Below are 18945 nucleotides of genomic sequence, written 5' to 3'. Positions count from 1 at the left end.
TAAACCTCACCCGGGACCCCCCTAAATCCTCCCGGACCCCCAAAACCCCCCGGGACCCCCCAAAATCCCCCCCGGGACCCCTCCCCAGCCATGACGGTGGAGTTGGACTTCGAGGAGTGTCTGAGGGACTCGCCTTGGTTCAGGTACCCCAAAAACCCCCCAAAATCCCCCCCAAAAAATCCCCAAACCCTTCCCAAAGGAGACCCCAAAATTCCCCCAAAGCTGAACAAAATTCCCTCCAAACAGATCCCGAAATTGACCCCAAAACCCTCCAAATTCCCCCACAAAACCTCCCCAAAAGGGACCCCAATAACCCCCAAAATTCACCCAAAATTCCGCCAAAATTTCCCCCAAATTCACCCAAAATTCCGCCCCAAAAGGGACCCCAATAAGCCCCAAAATTCCCCAAAAACTCTCCCAAAAGAGATCCTAAAAGAAACCCCAAAATTCGCCCAAAAGAAGCCCCGAAAGGAACCCAAATAATCCCCAAAGTTCTCCCAAAATTCTCCCAAAATTGCCCCAAAATTTCTTCAAAATTCCCCCAAAATTCCCCTAGAATTTCTCCAAAATTTCCCCAAAATTCTCCCACCCCCCACCAAATTCTCAAAAAAATCCCCCCCCAACATTCCTTCCAAATCCTCCCTAAATTTTCCCCAAGATTCCCCTCAAATTCTCCCCAAATTACCCCAAAATTCTCCCCAAAATCCTCAAAATTCCACCCAAAATTCTCTGAAAAAATCCCCTTAAAATTCTCCCCCAAATTTTCCCAAAATTCTCCCAAAATTTCCCCAAATCCCCCCAAATCTCGAGGGGGGCGGGGCTGATTTTGGGGGGGCCCCTCCCCCCCCCCCCCCAGGTGCTGCGGGCGGCGCCTCCGGAAGCGGCTCCGGAAGGGGCCCCAAAAACCCCAAAAACCGCCCCAAAATCCGGCCCCTCCCCCACCCCGAGCTGCACAGCCGCCCCTCCCCCACCCAGGGACCCCAAATTCGGCCCCTCCCCCACCCAGGGACCCCAAAATTGCCCCAAATCCCCCCAGGACCCCCCAAAACCCCCTCAAATCTCCCCAAAATGCCCCCCCAAAAAAATCCCCTTGGGACCCCCCAAATCCTCCTTAAACCCCCCCCAAATCCCTTCAGATCCCCCAAAGGTCTTCCCAGGACCCCCTAAATTGCCCCCAGAACCCCCAAAATCTCCTCAAATCTCCTCAAATCCCCCCCAGGACCCCCCAAAATCCTCCCAAATTCACCCCAAATTCAAACTCACCCCAAAATCTCCTCAGCCCCCCAAATCTCCTCAAATCTCCCCCAAAATCCCCCCAGGACCCCCCAAATCCTCCTCAAATCCCCTCCAAATCCCCCCTTATTCCCCAAAACTCCTCAAGGACCCCCAAAATCCCCCTGAGACCCCCCCCAAAATCTCCTCAAATCCCCCCCAAAAATCCCCTAAATCCCCCCCAGGACCCCCCAAAATGCCCCAAAATCTCCTCAAATCCCCCCAAAATCCCCTTCATGACCCCTCAAAAATCCCCTCAAAATCCCTCCAAATATCTTCAAATCCCCCCAAAATCCTCTCAAATCCCCCCAGGACCCCCCAAAATTCCTCAAACCCCCCAAAATCCCTCAAATTCACCCCAAATCCCCCAGGGCTGCTCTGGAAGAGGCCGAGTCGGACGCGGCCGAGCTCGAGACGCACCTGGAGAAGGTTCGGGGAGGGGGGACCCCAAATTTGGGGGGAATTTGGGGGAATTTGGGCAATTTTGGGGTCTCCAGGTGCTGGGGCTGGGCTGGGGATTTTTTGGGGGAATTTTGAGGGGATTTTGTGGAATTTTGGGGGGATTATTGGGTGGATTTTGGAGAATTTTGAGGGAATTTTGGGTGGATTTGGGATGGATTTGGGATGGATTTTGGGAGGAATTTTTGGGGCAATTTGGGGGAGATTTTGGTGGATTTTGGGGGAGATTTTGGGGGCAATTTTGGGGTGGATTTGGGGGAATTTGGGGGTGAGTTTTTGAAGGAATTTTGGGGTAGATTTAGGTGGATTTGGGGTGGATTTTGGGGTCACCCTCAGGGGTTTTTGGGGGTGGATTTGGGGAAATTTGGGGTGAATTTTGGGGGGATTTGGGGGTGAATTTTTGAAGGAATTTTGGGGTAGATTTAGGTGGAATTGGGGGAGAATTTGATGGATTTGGGGGAAATTTTTGGGCTTGACTTGGGGAATTTTGGGGGGATTTTTAGGTGGATTTGGGGACAGAATTTGGAGGGATTTTTAGGTAGATTCGGCGTGGATTTTGGGGGAATTTTTAGGTGGATTTTGGGATGGATTTGGGTGGATTTTGGGGTCGGATTTGGGGGGGGATTTTGAGGGGAATTTTAGGTGGATTTGGGGAGGATTTTGGGTTAATTTGGGGTATTTTTACATGGATTTGGGGTGGATTTGGAGGGAATTTTGGGGCAGATTTTGATGGATTTGGGGGGAATTTTGGGGGAATTTTTGTGCTGGATTTGGGGTGAATTTTGGGGTGACATTTGGGGGTGTTTTTGGCTCCCCAGGTGCTGAAGCTGTGCTCGGCCGTGCTGGAGGCCGGGCGGGTTCTGGAAGGTTCCAGCCGCGCCTTCGCCGCGGGGCTGCGGGGGCTGGCGGGGACCCCCCGGGGGGACCCCCTGGTGCGGGTGAGACCCCAAAAAATCCCAAATTTGGGGGGTCCTGGGAGGGGGAGACCCCAAAAATCCCAAATTTGGGGGTCCCTGGAAAGAATTTTGGGGATCCTGAGAGGAATTTCCGGGGTCCCAGGGTCTTTTGGGGGTCCCTGGAGGGGTTTGAGGGTCCTGGGAGGGAATTTTGGGGTCCCTGGGGGGAATTTTGGGGATCCTGTGGGGAGTTTTGGGGTGAATATGGGGGATTTTGGGGTCTCTGGGGTGAATTTCGGGGGTCCTGGGGTGAATTTTGGGGGTCCCAACCCCCCCTGCCCCCCATTCCCACAGGAGGCTCTGACCAAGTTCTGTGATTCGCTGGAGCAGATGATGGACAGCCATGAGGTCTGCAGGCCACGCCCCCTTCCCCAACCCCACCCCTTTCCTTTAAGCCACACCCACTCTCTTTAAGCCACACCCACTCTCTTTAAGCCACACCCATTCCCTTTAAGCCACACCCCTTAAACTTCAAGCTACACCCATTCCATTTAAGCCACACCCATTTCCTCTAAGCCACGCCCACTTTAAAGCCACACCTTTACCTGTTAAGCCACGCCCCTTCCATTAAGCCACACCCCCTTCGCCACACCCAGATCCTCATTCCGTGCGGGCCACACCCTCTTGCACTGGCCACGCCCATCCACATGAACCCCCACCCCTCATTTGCATAAGCCACACCCCTCTGAAGTAACCACACCCACTTGCATGGCCACACCCATTTCCTCACAATGCCACACCCTTTTGCAATGACCACGCCCATTTTAAATCACACCCATTCTCATGAGGCCACACCCATTTTCCTGACCACGCCCAATTCTCGCCAAGCCACGCCCCTCTGCTAAAGCCACACCCACCCCTTGTCAAACCACGCCCCCTCCAGTGCTGACCACACCCCTTTTTACCTCACCACGCCCATTTCTGACTTTCCCACGCCCCTTCCTTCATGACCCCACCCCTTTTCTTCCTGACCCCTCCCCTTTTCTTCCTGACCACGCCCCTCTGTGATTGACCACGCCCATTTCTGACCTGGACACGCCCCTTTGTGCCCTGGCCCCGCCCCCAGGAGCTGCTGAGCTGCACCCAGAGCGCCCTGAGGAGGCACCTGGAGCCGCTGCTGAGAGAGTGAGGGGGATTGGGGGGATTTGGGGGGATTTTAGGAATTTTGGGGGATTTGGGGGGACTTTGGGTGGGATTTGGGTGGTCCTGCGGGGATTTGGGGTGGATTTGTGGGGGTTTCACGGTGTTTAATCCCATTTTTGGACATTTTATTCCCATTGTTTTGGGTTTCTAATCCCATTCTCCGATTTTCTAAACCCCTTTTCCAGTGTCCTAATCCCATTTTTTCGGGTTGTAATCCCATTTTCAGGGGTTTCATCCCATGTTTCAGGGTTTTATCCCCATTTTTTGATGGTTTTCCCCATTTCTGTGCCATCCCAGCTCCCTGCGCTCGGTGCGCTCTGCAGGCCGTGACCGCAGCAGCTCCGTGTGTTCCCAGGGTGTTTCAGTCCCATTTCTCACCCATTTTTTCGGGTTTTAATCCCATTTTCTGGTGTCCTGATCCCATTTTTTCGGGTTCTAACCCCCGTTTTCAGTATTTTCCCCCATTTTTGTGTTTTCCCGCAGCTCCCTGCGCTCGGTGCGCTCCGCAGGCCGTGACCGCAGCTCTGTGTGTTCCCAGGGTGTTCCAGTCCCATTTCTCACCAATTTTTTCGGGTTCTAATCCCATTTTTTCGAGGTCCTGACCCCTGTATTTTTGTATTTTCCCCCATTTTTGTGTTTTTCCCGCAGCTCCCTGCGCTCGGTGTGCTCCGCAGGCCGTGACCGCGGCTCCGTGTGTTCCCAGGGTGTTTCAGTCCCATTTCTCACCCATTTTTTCGGGTTTTAATCCCATTTTCTGGTGTCCTGATCCCATTTTTTGAGGTTCTGACCCCCGTTTTCGGTACTTTCCCCCATTTTTGTGTTTTCCCGCAGCTCTCTCCGCTCGGTGCGCTCCGCGGGCCGTGACCGCGCGCGTGCGGCCGATGCCCTGCAGGGGGCGCTGCAGGCCCACGCCGAGGTCCCGCGCAGGCGCCCCCTGGAGGCCAAGGAGGCGGCGGCGGCGCTGGGCGGGGCCAGGGGCGTGGCCAGGGCCCGGGGGCTGCAGCACGTGCTCAAGGTGGGCGGGGCTTAACGGGGTGGGCGGAGCCTAAACGGGGTGGGTGGGGTTAAATGGGGTGGGCGTGGCCAGGGTTAGGGGGCTGGAGCGCGTGCTCAAGGTGGGCGGGGCTTAATGGGGGCGTGCGGAGACTAAACGGGGTGGGTGGGGTTTAATGGGGTGGGCGTGGCCAAGGCCCAGGGGCTGCAGCACGTGCTCAAGGTGGGCGGGGCTTAATGGGGGCGGGCGGAGCCTAAACGGGGTGGGTGGGGTTAAATGGGGTGGGCGTGGCCAGGGTTATGGGGCTGGAGCGTGTGCTCACGGTGGGCGGGGCTTAATGGGGGCGGGCGGAGCATAAACGGGGTGGGTGGGGTTAAATGGGGTGGGCGTGGCCAGGGTTAGGGGGCTGCAGCACGTGCTCAAGGAGGGCGGGGCTTAATGGGGTGGGTGTGGCCAGGGGGCTGGGGTATGTGCTCAAGGAGGGCGGGGCTTAACAGGGTGGGCGTGGTCAGGGTTAGGGGGCTGGAGCGTGTGCTCAAGGTGGGCGTGGCTTAATGGGGTGGGTGGGGTTTTTAATACGATGGGTGTGGCCAGGGCCAGGGGGGCAGGACCATGTCCTCAATGTGGGCGTGGCCTTAAGGTGGGCAGGGCTTAGTTGGAGTGGGTGTGGCCAGAGGGCTGGGGTGTGTCCTCAATGTGGGCGTGGTCTAAAGGAGGAGGGCGTGGCCAGAGTTGGGAGGCTGGACCATGTCCTCAAGGTGGGTGGGGCTTCAAATGTGTGGGTGTGGTCATGGCTGGGGGTGGTCTGTTATGTGAATGTGGGCGTGGCTTAATTGTTGTGGGCGTGGTTTAAAAAGAGTGGGCGTGGTCAGGCCCTGGGCCTGACCTATGACGTAAAAGTGGGTGGGACATAAAGAGGTGGGCGGGGCTCAATGGGGTAGAGCTCCATTGCCGCTTAAATGTGGGCGTGGCCCGCTCAAGAGGCGGGGTTGCTGTCAGTGGGCGGGGCTTAATCTGGGTGTGGTCAATGGGCGTGGCCTCGATGGGCGTGGCCGGGCCCCGCCCTTACCCCGTCCCTCCCCTCCAGCTGAAGCTGCTGCAGGATCAGCAGAAAACGGAAATTCTGCAATTTGTGAGCGAAATTTGGGGATTTTGGGGTCCCTCAGGATTTGGGGGGTCCTGGAAAGTTTTGGGGGTCCCAGGTGGATTTTGGGGGTGATTTTGGGGGGTCCTGGGTGGATTTTTGGGGGGCTCTGAGAGTCTTGAAATTGGGGAGGTTTTGGGGGGGTCCTGTAAATTTTTGGTGTTCCTGGGTGGAGATTTGGGGAAGATTTTGGGGGGTCCTCAGAGTGTTTTTGGGGGCTCTGAGGGTCTTGGGGTTGGGGGGGATTTGGGGGGCTCCTGGGGGATGTGGGGGAGGGGATTTGGGTGGAGATTTTGGGGGTCCTGTGGGGGATTTTTGAGTGCCTGAATTTGGGGAGGGGTCTGGGGGTGCCTGTGGGGTTTCGGGGGGTCCCGAGGGTGCCCCTGACACCCCCTGACCCCCCCCGACCCCTCCCCCCCCCCAGGTGCTGTCGCTGTTGGAGGCTCAGGCCGCGTTTTTCAGCCGCGGCCACCAGGGGGCGACAGCGACGCGCGACTACCGGGGGCACCTGGGGGCGCAGGTGAGGTCCGAAATATCCCAAAAAATCCCAAAAAAAACCCAAAAGCCCCCCAAAAAAATCACCAAAATATCCCCCAAAACCCCCAGGGAGCCCCAAAATCCCCAAACCCACACGGAACCGTAACAACCGGGGGCACCTCGGGGCGCAGGTGAGGCCCAAAATCCTCCTAAAACGCCCCAAAAAACCCCCCAAAAAAAAACCCCAAATAAACCCCAAAATCCACCAAAAAAACCCCAGGGACCCCCAAAACCCCCAAACCCGGACACATCACTATCAGGGACACCTGGGGAAGCAGCTGAGCTCCAAAATCTCCCAAAAAGAAGCTCAAAAATCCCCCAAAACAACCCAAATATCCCAAATCCCACCACCCAAAAACACGCCAAGACCCCGGGGCCCCCCAAAACCCCTCAGGAATTACCAAATGCCCCCACAAAAAATCCCCAAATCCTCCCCAAAATCTCCAAAAAATCTCCTCAAAAATCCCAGAACCCTCCCCAAAAATCCCCCCTAAATATCCTAAAACCCCCAAAACCCCCCCAAAATCCCCCCCCAAAATCCCCTAATCCCCCCACATAAAGTCCCCAAATCTCCCCAAAATCTCCCCAAAAACCCCTCCAGCCCCCCCCCCCGGAGTGGATTTTGGGGGGTTCAGGCTTTGGGGGGTCCCAGCTTTGCCCCAATTTTGGGGTTTTTTGCCCCAGTTGGAGCAGGGGCAGCTGGAGGGGGCGCGGCGGCGCCGGGACCTGGAGCAGCGGCAGCAGCTCCTCCTGCAGCAGGTGGGCGTGGCCAAAGGGGGCGTGGCCACTGTGGGCGTGGCTTCTGCGTGGGCGTGGCCTTGGTGATGGGCGGGGTCAGCTCAGGGGCGTGGTCGAGTGAATGGGTGTGGTAAAAACGTGGGGGCGTGGCCTAAAAGCGATGGAGGGAAAGCACGTTGGTTTTAATGTGGGCGTGGCTTGTGTGGGCGTGGCTTGGGGGCGTGCCCAGTTGTGAATGGGCATGGCCAAAAATTGGGGCGTGGCTAAAATCAAAGGAGATGTCAGTAGTTTGTGAGTGGGCGTGGCCTTGGTAGGTGTAGTCATATACAAGGAGCATGGCCTCTGTGGTGGGCGGGGCTGGGAGTGATTGACAGCACAGCAGGGCTGTAGTGACTGTTGATTGACAGCTGGCTTGGTGGATGGGGTGTGGCCAGCTGCGATTGACAGGCCTTGAGCTTGGATGATTGACAGGTGGTTGAGCAGGGTCAGGCTTTGATTGACAGCTGTGCTGGAGTTGATTGACAGCTTGGGATGGGATCAATTCGATTGACAGCCCTGAGATGGGAGCTATTTGATTGACAGCTCAAGAAAGGGAGGGGTGTGAACCGCCTGATGAGGGGCGTGGCCAGGCTTTGATTGACAGCCGTGCTGGACTTGAGTGACAGCTTGCGGTGGAGCCCATTTGATTGACAGCTCTGGGAGGGGGAGTGGTTTGTGTGGGTGGGGCCGTGGGCGGGGCCTGTGTTGATTGGCACCTCTCAGGACCTATCACAGGAGGAGGTGGGCGTGGCCTCGGGGGAGGCGGGGCCTCAGGCTCCGCCCATGGAGGGTTACCTGTACAAGAGAGCGAGCAACGCCTTCCGCACCTGGAGCAGGTACTGGAACACCCAAAACCCCCCCAAAACACCCCAAAAACACCCATAATGTCCAAAAACACCCCAAAAACACCCCAAACACCTCAATTCACCCCAAATGCCCCAAAATGTCCCCAAATCACCTCAAAATATCCCAACATTGCCTCAAAATAGCCCAAAATCATCCCAAAATACCCCAAAATCACCCCCAAATCACCCCCAAATCACCCCAAAACCACCCCAAACACCCCAAAATGTCCCAAAACACCAAAAATTGCCCCACCAGCACCCCAAACACCCCAAAATCACACAAAAATCACCCCTAAATAACCCAAAGTCCCCCAACATCACCCCAAACACCCTAAAAACACCTCAAACACCCCAAAATCACCCTAAACATCCCCAAATCACCCCAAAATTACCCCAAAAACTACCCCTAAATAATCCCTAAATATCCTAAAATCTTCCTAAAAACACCCTAAATCCCCCAAAACCACCCTAAACACCCCAAAACATCCCCAAATCATCCCAAAACCATCCCAAAAACCACCCAGAACACCCCAAAACCCCTCCCAAATCACCCCAAAATCACCTCAAAACCTCCCCAAAACCACCCCAAAATACCCCCAAAATCTCAACCCACCCCGATCCCTCCCAAGTTTTCCCCAAAATGCCCCAAAATGCCCCAAAATTTCCCATTTTTTTCCTCCCTTCCAGGCGCTGGTTCTTCATCCAGAGCAACCAACTGCTGTACCTGAAACGGGCCCGGGTGGGTCGGGGGTCCTGGGGGGTTTTGGGGGCATTTGGGGGGTCCTGGGGGGTTTTGGGGGCATTTGGGGGGTCCCGGGGGGGTTTTGGGGAGATTTTTGGGGATCCCAGGGGGATTTGGGGGTTCTGAGGGAGTTTTGGGGGTCCTGGGGAGGATTTGGGGGATTTCGGGGGGTCCTGGAGGGGTTTTGGGGGTCCTGGGTGGCGTTTAGGGGGAATTTTGGGGAAATTTTGGGACTTTTTTGGGGGTCTTGGGGAAGTTTTGGGGGGTCCTGAAGGGGATTTTGGGGTCCTAGGGGGAATTTTGGGGGGTCGTGGGTGGGTGTGAGAACCCTGGGGAGGTTTTGGGGGGTCCCAGAGGGGATTTGGGGGGGTCCTGAGGGAAATTTGGGGGGATTTGGGGAATTTTGGGGGATTTTGGGGGGCCCTGAGGGGATTTTGAGGGAATCTGGGGAGGATTTGGGGGTCCTGAGGGGGATTTGGGGGTTCTGGGAGGATTTGGGGGGTCCTGGGAAGAATTTTGGGTGAATTTGGGAGATCTGGGGGTTCCTTGGGGGGGGGGGGGGTTTAGGGCAGATTTTCGTGCTGATTTATTCAGTTTATTTTCACATTTTGGGGCTTTTTTTGGGGGGGTATTTTTGGCACCAAACTCGGGGTTTGGGGCTTGTGGGGCTCGGGATTTTTGGGGGGGCCCGCACTGAGATTTTGGGGTGCCCAGGACCCCCCCACAGTGGTGATCGAGGACCTGAGGCTCTGCACGGTCAAACCCTGCCCCGACCTCGAGCGCCGCTTCTGCTTCGAGGTCGTCTCCCCGTCCAAGTGAGACCCCAAAAAACCCCCCAAAAAATCCTCCCGGGGAACCCCAAAAACGCCCCAAAATTTCAGGGCATCAAAAAACTCCAGAGGGACCCCCCCCAAAACAAAAAAAAAAAAAAAAATCCCGATTTTCAAAGGCGGAGGCTCAAAAATTCTCCACAAAATTCGCTCCAAGGGACCCCGAAATTCTGATTCGGGAGCCCGAAATTATGGGGAGACCCCAAAAAAATTTCGGGGGGGGTTCCCAAAATTTGGGAGAATGCAAAATCCTGAGGGGGGCCCCCTAAAAAAAAAAATCCCAATTTTCAAACGCAGGGCCTCGAATCCCAACAAAACAACCCCAAATATCCCCCCCAAAAAAACCCCAAAAAAACCCCAAAATTGCAGGAACAAAACCCAAAATGCCCTTGGGGACCCCAAAAATTCTCAGGGAACCCCAAAGTTCTGGGACAGGACCCCAAAATCTCCCAATCCTCAAAACCAGGGAGCTCCAAACCCCCCTGGGATCCCCAAATCTGCCCCAAATCTCCCCCAAAATGGCAGGAAAAGACCCCAAAATCCCCTTGAGGACCCCAAAACCCCCTGGGGACCCCAAAATCCCCTGGGGACCCCAAAATCCCCCAATCCTCAAAACCAGGGATCTCCAAACCCCCCTGAGATCCCCAAATCTTCCCTAAAAAATAACCCAAAATTACCACAAAATCACCCCAAAACTGCAGGAAAAGACCCCAGAATTCTCCGGGGGGACCCCAAAACCCTTTGGAGGACCCCAAATTTCCCTTTTCGCCCCCAGGTCGTGCGTGCTGCAGGCGGACTCGGGCTCGGGGCAGCAGCGCTGGCTCAGCGCCGTGCAGAGCGGGATCGCCTGCGCCTACAGCCAGGGCGGCCCCGACAGCCGGGTGGGGACACAAAATATCCTAAAATAGCCCCAAAATACCCCAAAAACCACCCCAAATACCCCAGAACAGCCAGGGCGGCCCCGACAGCCGGGTGGGGACACAAAATATCCTAAAATAGCCCCAAAATACCCCAAAAACCACCCCAAATAACCCAGAACAGCCAGGGCGGCCCCGACAGCCGGGTGGGGACACAAAACAGCCCAAAACAGCCCCGAAATACCCCAAAAACCACCCCAAAATGGCCCAAAACCCACCCCAAATACCCCAGAACAGTCAGAGGGACCCCGATAGCCTGGTGGGACCCCAAAATATCCTAAAATAGCCCCAAAGTATCCCAGAAACCACCCCAAATACCCCCCAAAAACACCCCAAATACCCCAGAACAGTCAGAGGGACCCCGACAGCCGGGTGGGGACACAAAACAGCCCAAAACAACCCCAAAATACCCCAGAAACCACCCCAAAATGGCCAAAAACCACCCCAAATACCCCAAAAACCCCCAAAACCACCCCAAATACCCCAAAAACCACCCCAAATACCCCAAAAACACCCCAAATACCCCCAAATATCCCAGAACAGCCAGGGGGACCCCGACAGCCGGGTGGGGACACAAAATATCCTAAAATAGCCCCAAAATACCCCAGAAACCACCCCAAAATGGCCCAAAACCACGCAAATACCCCCAAAACCACCCCAAATCCCCCCAAAAGCATCCTCAGGTCCCCTAAATCCCCCAAAATCTCCCCAAAATCCCCCACAAATCCCCAAAATCCCCTAAAAATGTCCCCAAATCACCCCCAAACCCCCTCAAAATTCCCCCAAAATCTACCCCAGAAATGACCCCAAACCCCCCCAAATCTCTCCCAAATGGCCCCAAAAATGACACCAAACCCCCCCCTAAATCCCCCTCAAATCCCCCAAAAATCCCCTAAAAATGTCCCCAAATCCCCCCCCTCAAATTTACCCCAAAATGGTCCCAAATGGCCCCAAACCCCCCCCAAAATCTCCCCGAAACCCCCCAAAAATGGCCCCAAATCCCACTCAAATCCCCCAAAAATGTCCCCAAATCCCCCCAAAATTTCCCCCTAACCCCTCAAAAACCGCCTCAAAATTTCCCCAAAATGGCCCCAAATGACCCCAAATCCCCCAACGATCCCCCCAAAAATGACCCCAAAATGGCCCCAAACCCCCCAAAAATCTCCCCAAAAAGGCCCAAAATTTACCCCAAAACCCCCCGAAAATCCCCATCAAATCCCCCCAAACCCCCCCAGCCCCCCCACTGACGGGACCCCCGATTTCCGTGCGCCCCCCCCAGGCCCCCCCCAGGTCGGGGTCCCTCTCGGGGCGCCCCCCGGAGCCGCCCCCGGTGCTGGGGGCGATTCTGGGCCTGGAGGGCAACGGGAGCTGCTGCGACTGCCGGGAGCCGCGGCCGGAGTGGGCCAGCGTCAACCTGGGCATCACGCTGTGCATCCAGTGCTCCGCCATCCACAGGTACGCCCTGAACCCCAAAGATATCCTAAAAATAAAATATCCCCCAAAAACCCAAAAATCCCCCAAAAAATCCCATTAAAATCGCATTATTGGGCATCAAAATATAGCAAAAATACACTAAAATCCTGAATTGATCCTCACGCTGTGCATCCAGTGCTCCGCCATCCACAGGTACCCCAAAAACCGGGGGGACACCCCAAAAATATCCTGAAAATAAAATATCCCCCAAAAACCCAAAAATCCCCCAAAAAATCCCATTAAAATCGCATTATTGGGCATCAAAATATAGCAAAAATACACTAAAATCCTGAATTGATCCTCACGCTGTGCATCCAGTGCTCCGCCATCCACAGGTACCCCAAAAACCGGGGGGACACCCCAAAAAAACCCTAAATAAAAATACCCCCAAAAAATCCCCTTAAAAATCCAAAAAATCCCATTTAGATCGCATTAACGGGAACTGAAATACACCCCAAATCCTCACCCTGTGCATCCAGTGCTCTGCCATCCACAGGTACCCCAACAACAGCCCCGAACCCCAAAAATATCCCTGGGAAAAAATACACCCCAAAAAAACCCAAAAATCCCCCCAAAAATCCCATCAAAATCCCATTAAAATCGCATTAACGGGAACTGAAATGCACCCCAAATCCTCACGCTGTGCGTCCAGTGCTCCGCCATCCACAGGTACCCCAAAACCAGTCCCGAACCCCGAAAGTGTCCCTGGGAAAAAATGCACCCCAAAAAACCCCAAAAATCCCCCAAAAAATCCCATTAAAATCGCATTATTGGGCATCAAAATATAGCGAAAATACACTAAAATCCTGAATTGATCCTCACCCTGTGAGGATTTTGGGGGTTTTGGGGGGGGTTTTGGGGGTTTTTGGGGGGATTTTGGGGGTTTTTGGGGGGATTTTGGGGGTTTTGGGGGGGGTTTTGGGGGTTTTTGGGGGGATTTTGGGGGTTTTTGGGGGGATTTTGGGGGTTTTTGGGGGGATTTTGGGGGTTTTTGGGGGGATTTTGGGGGTTTTTGGGGTGCCCCTGACCCCCGTCCCCGCAGGAGTTTGGGCGTTCACTTCTCCAAGGTTCGGTCGCTCACCCTCGACTCGTGGGAACCCGAACTGGTGAAGGTGAGCGGGGACTGGGAGGGACTGGGGGGAACTGGGATAAACTGGGATCAAACTGGGATGGACCGGGATAAACTGGGATGGACTGGGAGGGAACTGGGATCAAACTGGGATCAAACTGGGAGGGACTGGGATAAACTGGGATCAAACTGGGAGGGACTGGGATCAAACTGGGAGGGACTGGGATGGACCAGGATAAACTGGGATGGACTGGGAGGGACTGGGGGGAACTGGGATAAGCTGGGATCAAACTGGGAGGGACTGGGTTATACTGGGAGGGACTGGGATGGAACTGGGACGAACTGGGACGAACTGGGATGGACCAGGATAAACTGGGATCAAACTGGGAGGGACTGGAAGGAACTGGGAGGGACCTGGGAGGGACTGGGATAAACTGGGAGGGAACTGGGATCAAACTGGGAGGGACTGGGAATGGAATGGGATAAACTGGGATGGACTGGGATGGAACTGGGATCAAACTGGGAGGGAACTGGGAGGGAACTGGGTTATACTGGGATGGACTGGGATAAACTGGGAGGGAACTGGGATCAAACTGGGAGGGAGTGGGAATGGAATGGGATGGACCGGGATAAACTGGGATGGACTGCAATCAAACTGGGAGGGACTGAGAGAGACTGGGATAAACTGGGAAGGGGTTTGGAGGGAATTTGGGGTATTTTGGGGTTCCCCAGCTGATTTTGGGGTATTTTGGGGTTCCCCAGCTGATTTTGGGGTGATTTTGGGGTTCCCAGCTGATTTTGGGGTGATTTTGGGGTCCCCAGCTGATTTTGGGGTGATTTTGGGGTCCCCAGCTGATGTGCTCCCTGGGGAACCTGGCCCTGAACGGGATTTACGAGGCGCGGGTGGAGGAGATGGGGGTGAAGAGACCCCCCCCGAGCTGCTCCCGGTGAGAAACCCCCCAAAAATCACCCCAAAATACCCCAAATTCACCCCAAAAATCCCCCCAAAACCCTTGGAAACCCCCGCAGGACGCCCCAAAATCCCTCAAAGCCCCCCCAGGACCCCCCAAATTCCCCCCAGTACCCCCAAAATTCTCCCCAGAACCCCAACAAAACCCCTCAAATCCCCCCCAGGACCACCCCAGCCTCCCCCAGGACCCCCTAAATCCCCTCAAATCCCCTCAAACTCCCCGCAGACCCCCCAAAACCGCCCCTGGGACTCCCTGAAGCCCCTCAAATCTCCCCCAGGACCCCTCAAATCCCCCCATGACCCCTCAGATACCCTTAGGACCCCCCAAAATCCCCCGAAATCCCCCCAGGGCCCAGCGCGAGAGTTGGATCCGCGCCAAGTACGTGGAGAAGAAATTCCTGAGGGGCGTGGTCGGACACGCCCCCAGGCCACGCCCCCCGCGCCAGGGACACGCCCCCAGAGCAGGCCACGCCCCCCAAGGGAGCCCCAACCAAGGTAATGGGGTGGGGAAAGGGGGCGGGGCTTGGTGGGAAAGGGGTGGGGCTTATAAAGGGGTGCAGCTGAATGTGAAGGGGTGGGGCTTAGTGTGAAGGGGCGTGGCTTGCTTAAGAGGTGGAGCTTGTATTATCAATTAGAGGTTAATTATGTGGGTGTAGCTTAGAGGGCGTGGCCTATGTTGAGCGTGAATTTTGATAGGCTGCTGCTTGTGGTGTGGGCGTGGCTTCACGCCCAATGGGTGGTGCTTGTTCCTTGTGGGTGGGGCTTATTTATGGTGATGGTTGTGGGAGTGGCTTCTCATCTAATGGGTGTGGCTTGTTCCCTGGTGGGTGGAGCTCCTTTGTTGGGTTCGTTGTGGGCGTGGCTTCTTAGCCAATGGGTGGGGCTTGTTTGTGATGTCTGTTGTGGGCGTGGCTTCACAGAAAATGGGTGTGGCTTATATAAATTGTGGGCATGCCCCCAGAAGTGGGCGTGGCTTAAAACCCACCCTTGTCCCATTCCCTCCTTGTGGGGCGGGCTCCAACAGACGTGGGTGTGGTTTTCTCTGTGTGGGCGTGGTTTTCTGTGGGTGGGCATGTCTTCCCCAGATAGGCGTGGTTTTCTGTGAGTGGGCAGGGTTTTCTTTGGGTGGGCGTGGTTTTCTTTGGGTGGGCGTGGTTTTCTGTGGGATGGGTGTTGTTTTCTGTGTGTGGGCATGGTTTTCTCTGTGTGGGCGTGGTTTTCTATTGGATGGGCGTGTCTACCAGTGGGTGGGCGTGTCTCCCCGTCGTGGGCGTGTCTTCCCGCGGGTGGGCGTGTCTTCCCGCGGGTGGGTGTGGTTTTCTGCGGGTGGGCGTGCCTCACCACTTGTGGGCGTGTCCCTCAGCGGCGCCCCCCGAGGCGGCCGAGCCCGAGGGCGCCCCCTGCCTGCACCCCGGGGCGCTGCTGTCCTGGGCCGCGCGGCGGCGCCGCCTGCGCACCATGGCCGAGGCGCTGGCCCAGGGCGCCGACCCCGGCTGGGCCAACGGCGCCGAGGGAAACCGGACCCCACTGCTGGAGGCCGTGGCCGTGGTAACTGGGAGAGAGCTGGGAGGGAACTGGGAGCACTGGGAGGGAGCTGGGAGCACTGGGAGGGAACTGGGAGGGAACTGGGAGCACTGGGAACAAATGGAGCACTGGGAGGGAGCTGGGAGAGAACTGGGAGAGCTGGGAGGGAACTGGGAGCACTGGGAGAGAGCTGGGAGGGAACTGGGAGCACTGGGAGGGAGCTGGGAGCACTGGGAGGGAACTGGGAGATGACTGGGAGCACTGGGAGGGAGCTGGGAGGGAACTGGGAGAGAGCTGGGAACACTGGGAGAGAACTCAAGAGACAACTGGGAGCTCTGGCAGCAAACTGGGAGCACTGGGAGGGAACTGGGAGCACTGGGAGATGACTGGGTGCAAACTGGGAAAGTGTGGGAGCCAACTGGGAGCACTGGGAGAGAGCTGGAAAGGAACTGGGAGCACTGGGAGGGAACTGGGAGCACTGGGAGAGAACTGGAAGGGAACTGGGAGCACTGGGAGAGAGCTGGGAGCACTCAGAGCAAACTGGGAGCTAACAGGGAGCACTGGGACCCAACTGGGAGAGAACTGGGAGAGTCCTGGGGAGGCTCTTGGAGGGTCTCCTGTGGGGTTTTGGGGGTCCCAAGGGGGTTTTGGGGGATGTTATGGCAGCAGCCCGCTGCTGGTGGCCGTGCTGGTGGTAACTGGGAGCACTGGGAGGCTGCTCCTGTTTTGGGGAGGGGTCCCTGAGCCTGTCCCCCCCTCCCCATTCCCCGAGAATTCCCTGCTGGCCTGCGAGTTCCTGCTGCAGAACGGGGCCAGCATCAACCAGAGCGACAGCCACGGGCGGGGCCCACTGCACCACGCCACCATGCTGGGACACACCGGGTACTGGGAGCGACTGGGAGGCACTGGGAGACACTGGGAGGGACTGGGAGGCACTGGGAGGGGACTGGGAGGTGCTGGGAAAGACTGAGAGGGACTGGAAGGGCACTGAGAGGTACTGGGAGCATCTGGGAGTGACTGGGAGCTACTTGGAGGAACTGGGAGGGACTGGGAGGTGCTGGGAAAGACTGAGAGGGACTGGAAGGGCACTGAGAGGTACTGGGAGGGCACTGGGAGGGCACTGGGAGTGACTGGGAGCTACTTGGAGGAACTGGGAGGGCACTGGGAGTGGACTGGGAGGTGCTGGGAAAGACTGAGAGGGACTGGGAGGGCACAGGGAAGGACTGAGAGGGAACTGGGAGGGACTGGGAAGGACTGGGAGAGACAGGGACCAACTGGGAGTTACTGGGACCAACTGGGAGTTACTGGGAGGGGACCCTGAGTCCACCCCCATTTACTCAATGGTAGTGTTGCACACCCCTAAGGTGAATGTGTGCTGAAGCTAAGCAAGGTCTGCCCTGGTCAAAGCCTGTATGGGTGACCTAATCTAGGTTGTTTAAAGAGGGTTCACCTCTTTTGTTTGGATGGTGGTTTGTTTCCTTTTGGGGGTCCTGCTGCACTTTAGGGGTTCCTATTGGCTTTTATGGAGGCCCCTGTTCAGTTTTTAAGGGTGCTGCTATTTGGTAACAATGACTAAATATCTTGGGGGGGTTCCTGTTCCCTTGGGCTGCACCTTTTCCCTTTAGGAGGTTGCCCTTCTATTTTCGGTGGTCTGGTTTTTTTAGAGGATCCGTATTTCATTTTGGGGAGATCTCTATTCCATTCTGAGAGTCCCTTTTACCTTTATGGTCTTTTTTCCATTCAGGGGTTCGTATTGTCTTGGGGGAAACCCTACTCCATTCTCGGGGGCCACTTACCCTTTAGAGAGCCCCAATCTCATTGCTAGGTGTCCGTTTTCCCTTGAGAAGGTCTCTTTTCCCTTTTAGAAGTGCAAAACCCCCAAATCTCTCAAAATTCTCCCCATTGTGGGGGGCCCATAGCACAGTTTTCCACATGGGAAGCTCAGCAGGGTCTGCCCTGGTCAGGGCCTGGATGGGTGACCTCAATATTGCTACATCCCCTCGAATCTCGGTATCTCCCCCGACCCCAATGTCCCTAAAACGTCCCAAAAATGTCCCCAAAACGCCCCCTCAATGTCCCCCTCCCCAAATTGCAGCCTGGCCTGCCTGTTCCTGAAGCGGGGAGCCGATGTTAACGCGGTGGACGCGGACGGGAGGGACCCCCTGACCATCGCCATGGACTTGGCCAACGCCGACATCGTCACCCTGTGAGACCCCAGGGGGCGCCCTCGGCCGGGGGGGGGGACACCCCAAATGCAACCCCCCCAAAAGTGACCCCAAATTCCCCCCCAGGCTGCGATTGGCCAAGATGAGAGAGCTGGAGGTGGCCCAAGGACAGACAGGTGAGTTTGGAGGGGAGTTCTGGGATTTTTGGGGGGTCTCTGGGATTTTGGGAGGTCCCTGAATTTGGGGAGGTCCTGAGGGGCATCACGGGTGGAGTTGTGGGGTGGATTCTCAGATTTTGGAGAGTTCACGTGGGAATTTTGAGGTGGAATCTGTGGGTTTTGGGGTGGATCTCTGATTTTTGGGGTCCCAAATTCGGGGTCCCCTCCCCTGCCGCCCCCAGGTGACGACACCTACCTCGACATCTTCCGCGACATCTCCCTGATGGCCTCGGACCACCCCGAGAAACTTGCCCGGGCCCCGCCCCCCAAACACTCCACCCTCTAGCCCCGCCCCCTCAGCAAAGCCACGCCCCCTCAGCAAAGCCACGCCCCTTTTACGACCAGTAGCCAATGGAATAAAGGCTCGGTTTGATCAAAATTCACTCGGGTGATCAAGAACCAAACCTGACTTGGGTGACCTGGAACCGATCCCGCCCCAAATTGTCCCCCAAAAATTTGGGATCCTAAAGTTGGGGATTCCAAAATTTGGGACCTCTCTTGGGTGATCTAGGACGGAATCACCCCCAAAATGGAGACCCCAAAGTGACCTAGAACTTATCCCCATCCAATGGTTGGGTGATCTAGAGCAGCGCCCCAAAAAAACTAAAAAAAAATTTTTAAAAAACTCAAAAAACCCTTAAAAAAACTAAAGAAAAAACAATTCCAAAACCTCCAAAAAAAACCCCCAAAAAAGCCCCCAAGAAAATCTCAAAAAAAAACCCCCAAAAAACCTCCCAAGAAAATTGAAAAAAAAAACAAAAACAAAAAAAAAAAGAAAAAAAACCCTAAAATCCCTAAAAAAACCAAAACCCCCCAATACTCCAAAATCGAGGGATTAAAAGACCTAAAAAGAATCTTAAAACCAAGGGAACAAACCCTTAAAAAAACCCAAAAACCTTGCCCCCCAAAA

General features: G+C 55.7%; 1 protein-coding gene across 1 annotated transcript; it reads left to right on the top strand.

The window, feature by feature from the left end:
• Positions 1-26: 26 nt before the first annotated feature.
• On the top strand, positions 27-18403 carry ACAP1 (ArfGAP with coiled-coil, ankyrin repeat and PH domains 1). Its single transcript, XM_058822976.1, has 22 exons — positions 27-143; positions 1644-1701; positions 2550-2669; positions 2982-3035; positions 3754-3812; positions 4662-4845; positions 5912-5956; positions 6393-6488; positions 7190-7264; positions 8006-8118; positions 8815-8866; positions 9584-9684; positions 10475-10580; positions 11896-12071; positions 13132-13201; positions 14011-14105; positions 14478-14623; positions 15492-15676; positions 16425-16534; positions 17748-17858; positions 17944-17993; positions 18218-18403. The coding sequence occupies exons 1-22, from the start codon at positions 91-93 to the stop codon at positions 18319-18321; spliced, it is 2163 nt and encodes a 720-aa protein (XP_058678959.1). The 5' UTR covers positions 27-90; the 3' UTR covers positions 18322-18403.
• The last annotated feature ends 542 nt before the right edge of the window (positions 18404-18945 follow it).

Source organism: Ammospiza caudacuta, chromosome 36, assembly GCF_027887145.1.
Source record: "Ammospiza caudacuta isolate bAmmCau1 chromosome 36, bAmmCau1.pri, whole genome shotgun sequence".
Lineage (NCBI taxonomy): Eukaryota > Metazoa > Chordata > Aves > Passeriformes > Passerellidae > Ammospiza > Ammospiza caudacuta.
This window is presented reverse-complemented; position numbering and strand designations above follow the sequence as displayed.

Excerpts from the sequence above, each read along its gene's own strand:
- ACAP1 (XM_058822976.1), top strand. The coding sequence starts at position 91 with ATGACGGTGGAGTTGGACTTCGAGGAGTGTCTGAGGGACTCGCCTTGG. Across the intron at positions 3,813-4,661 it reads CTGGAGCCGCTGCTGAGAGA|CTCTCTCCGCTCGGTGCGCT; the intron begins GTGAGGGGGATT and ends GTTTTCCCGCAG. Across the intron at positions 5,957-6,392 it reads AAACGGAAATTCTGCAATTT|GTGCTGTCGCTGTTGGAGGC; the intron begins GTGAGCGAAATT and ends CCCCCCCCCCAG.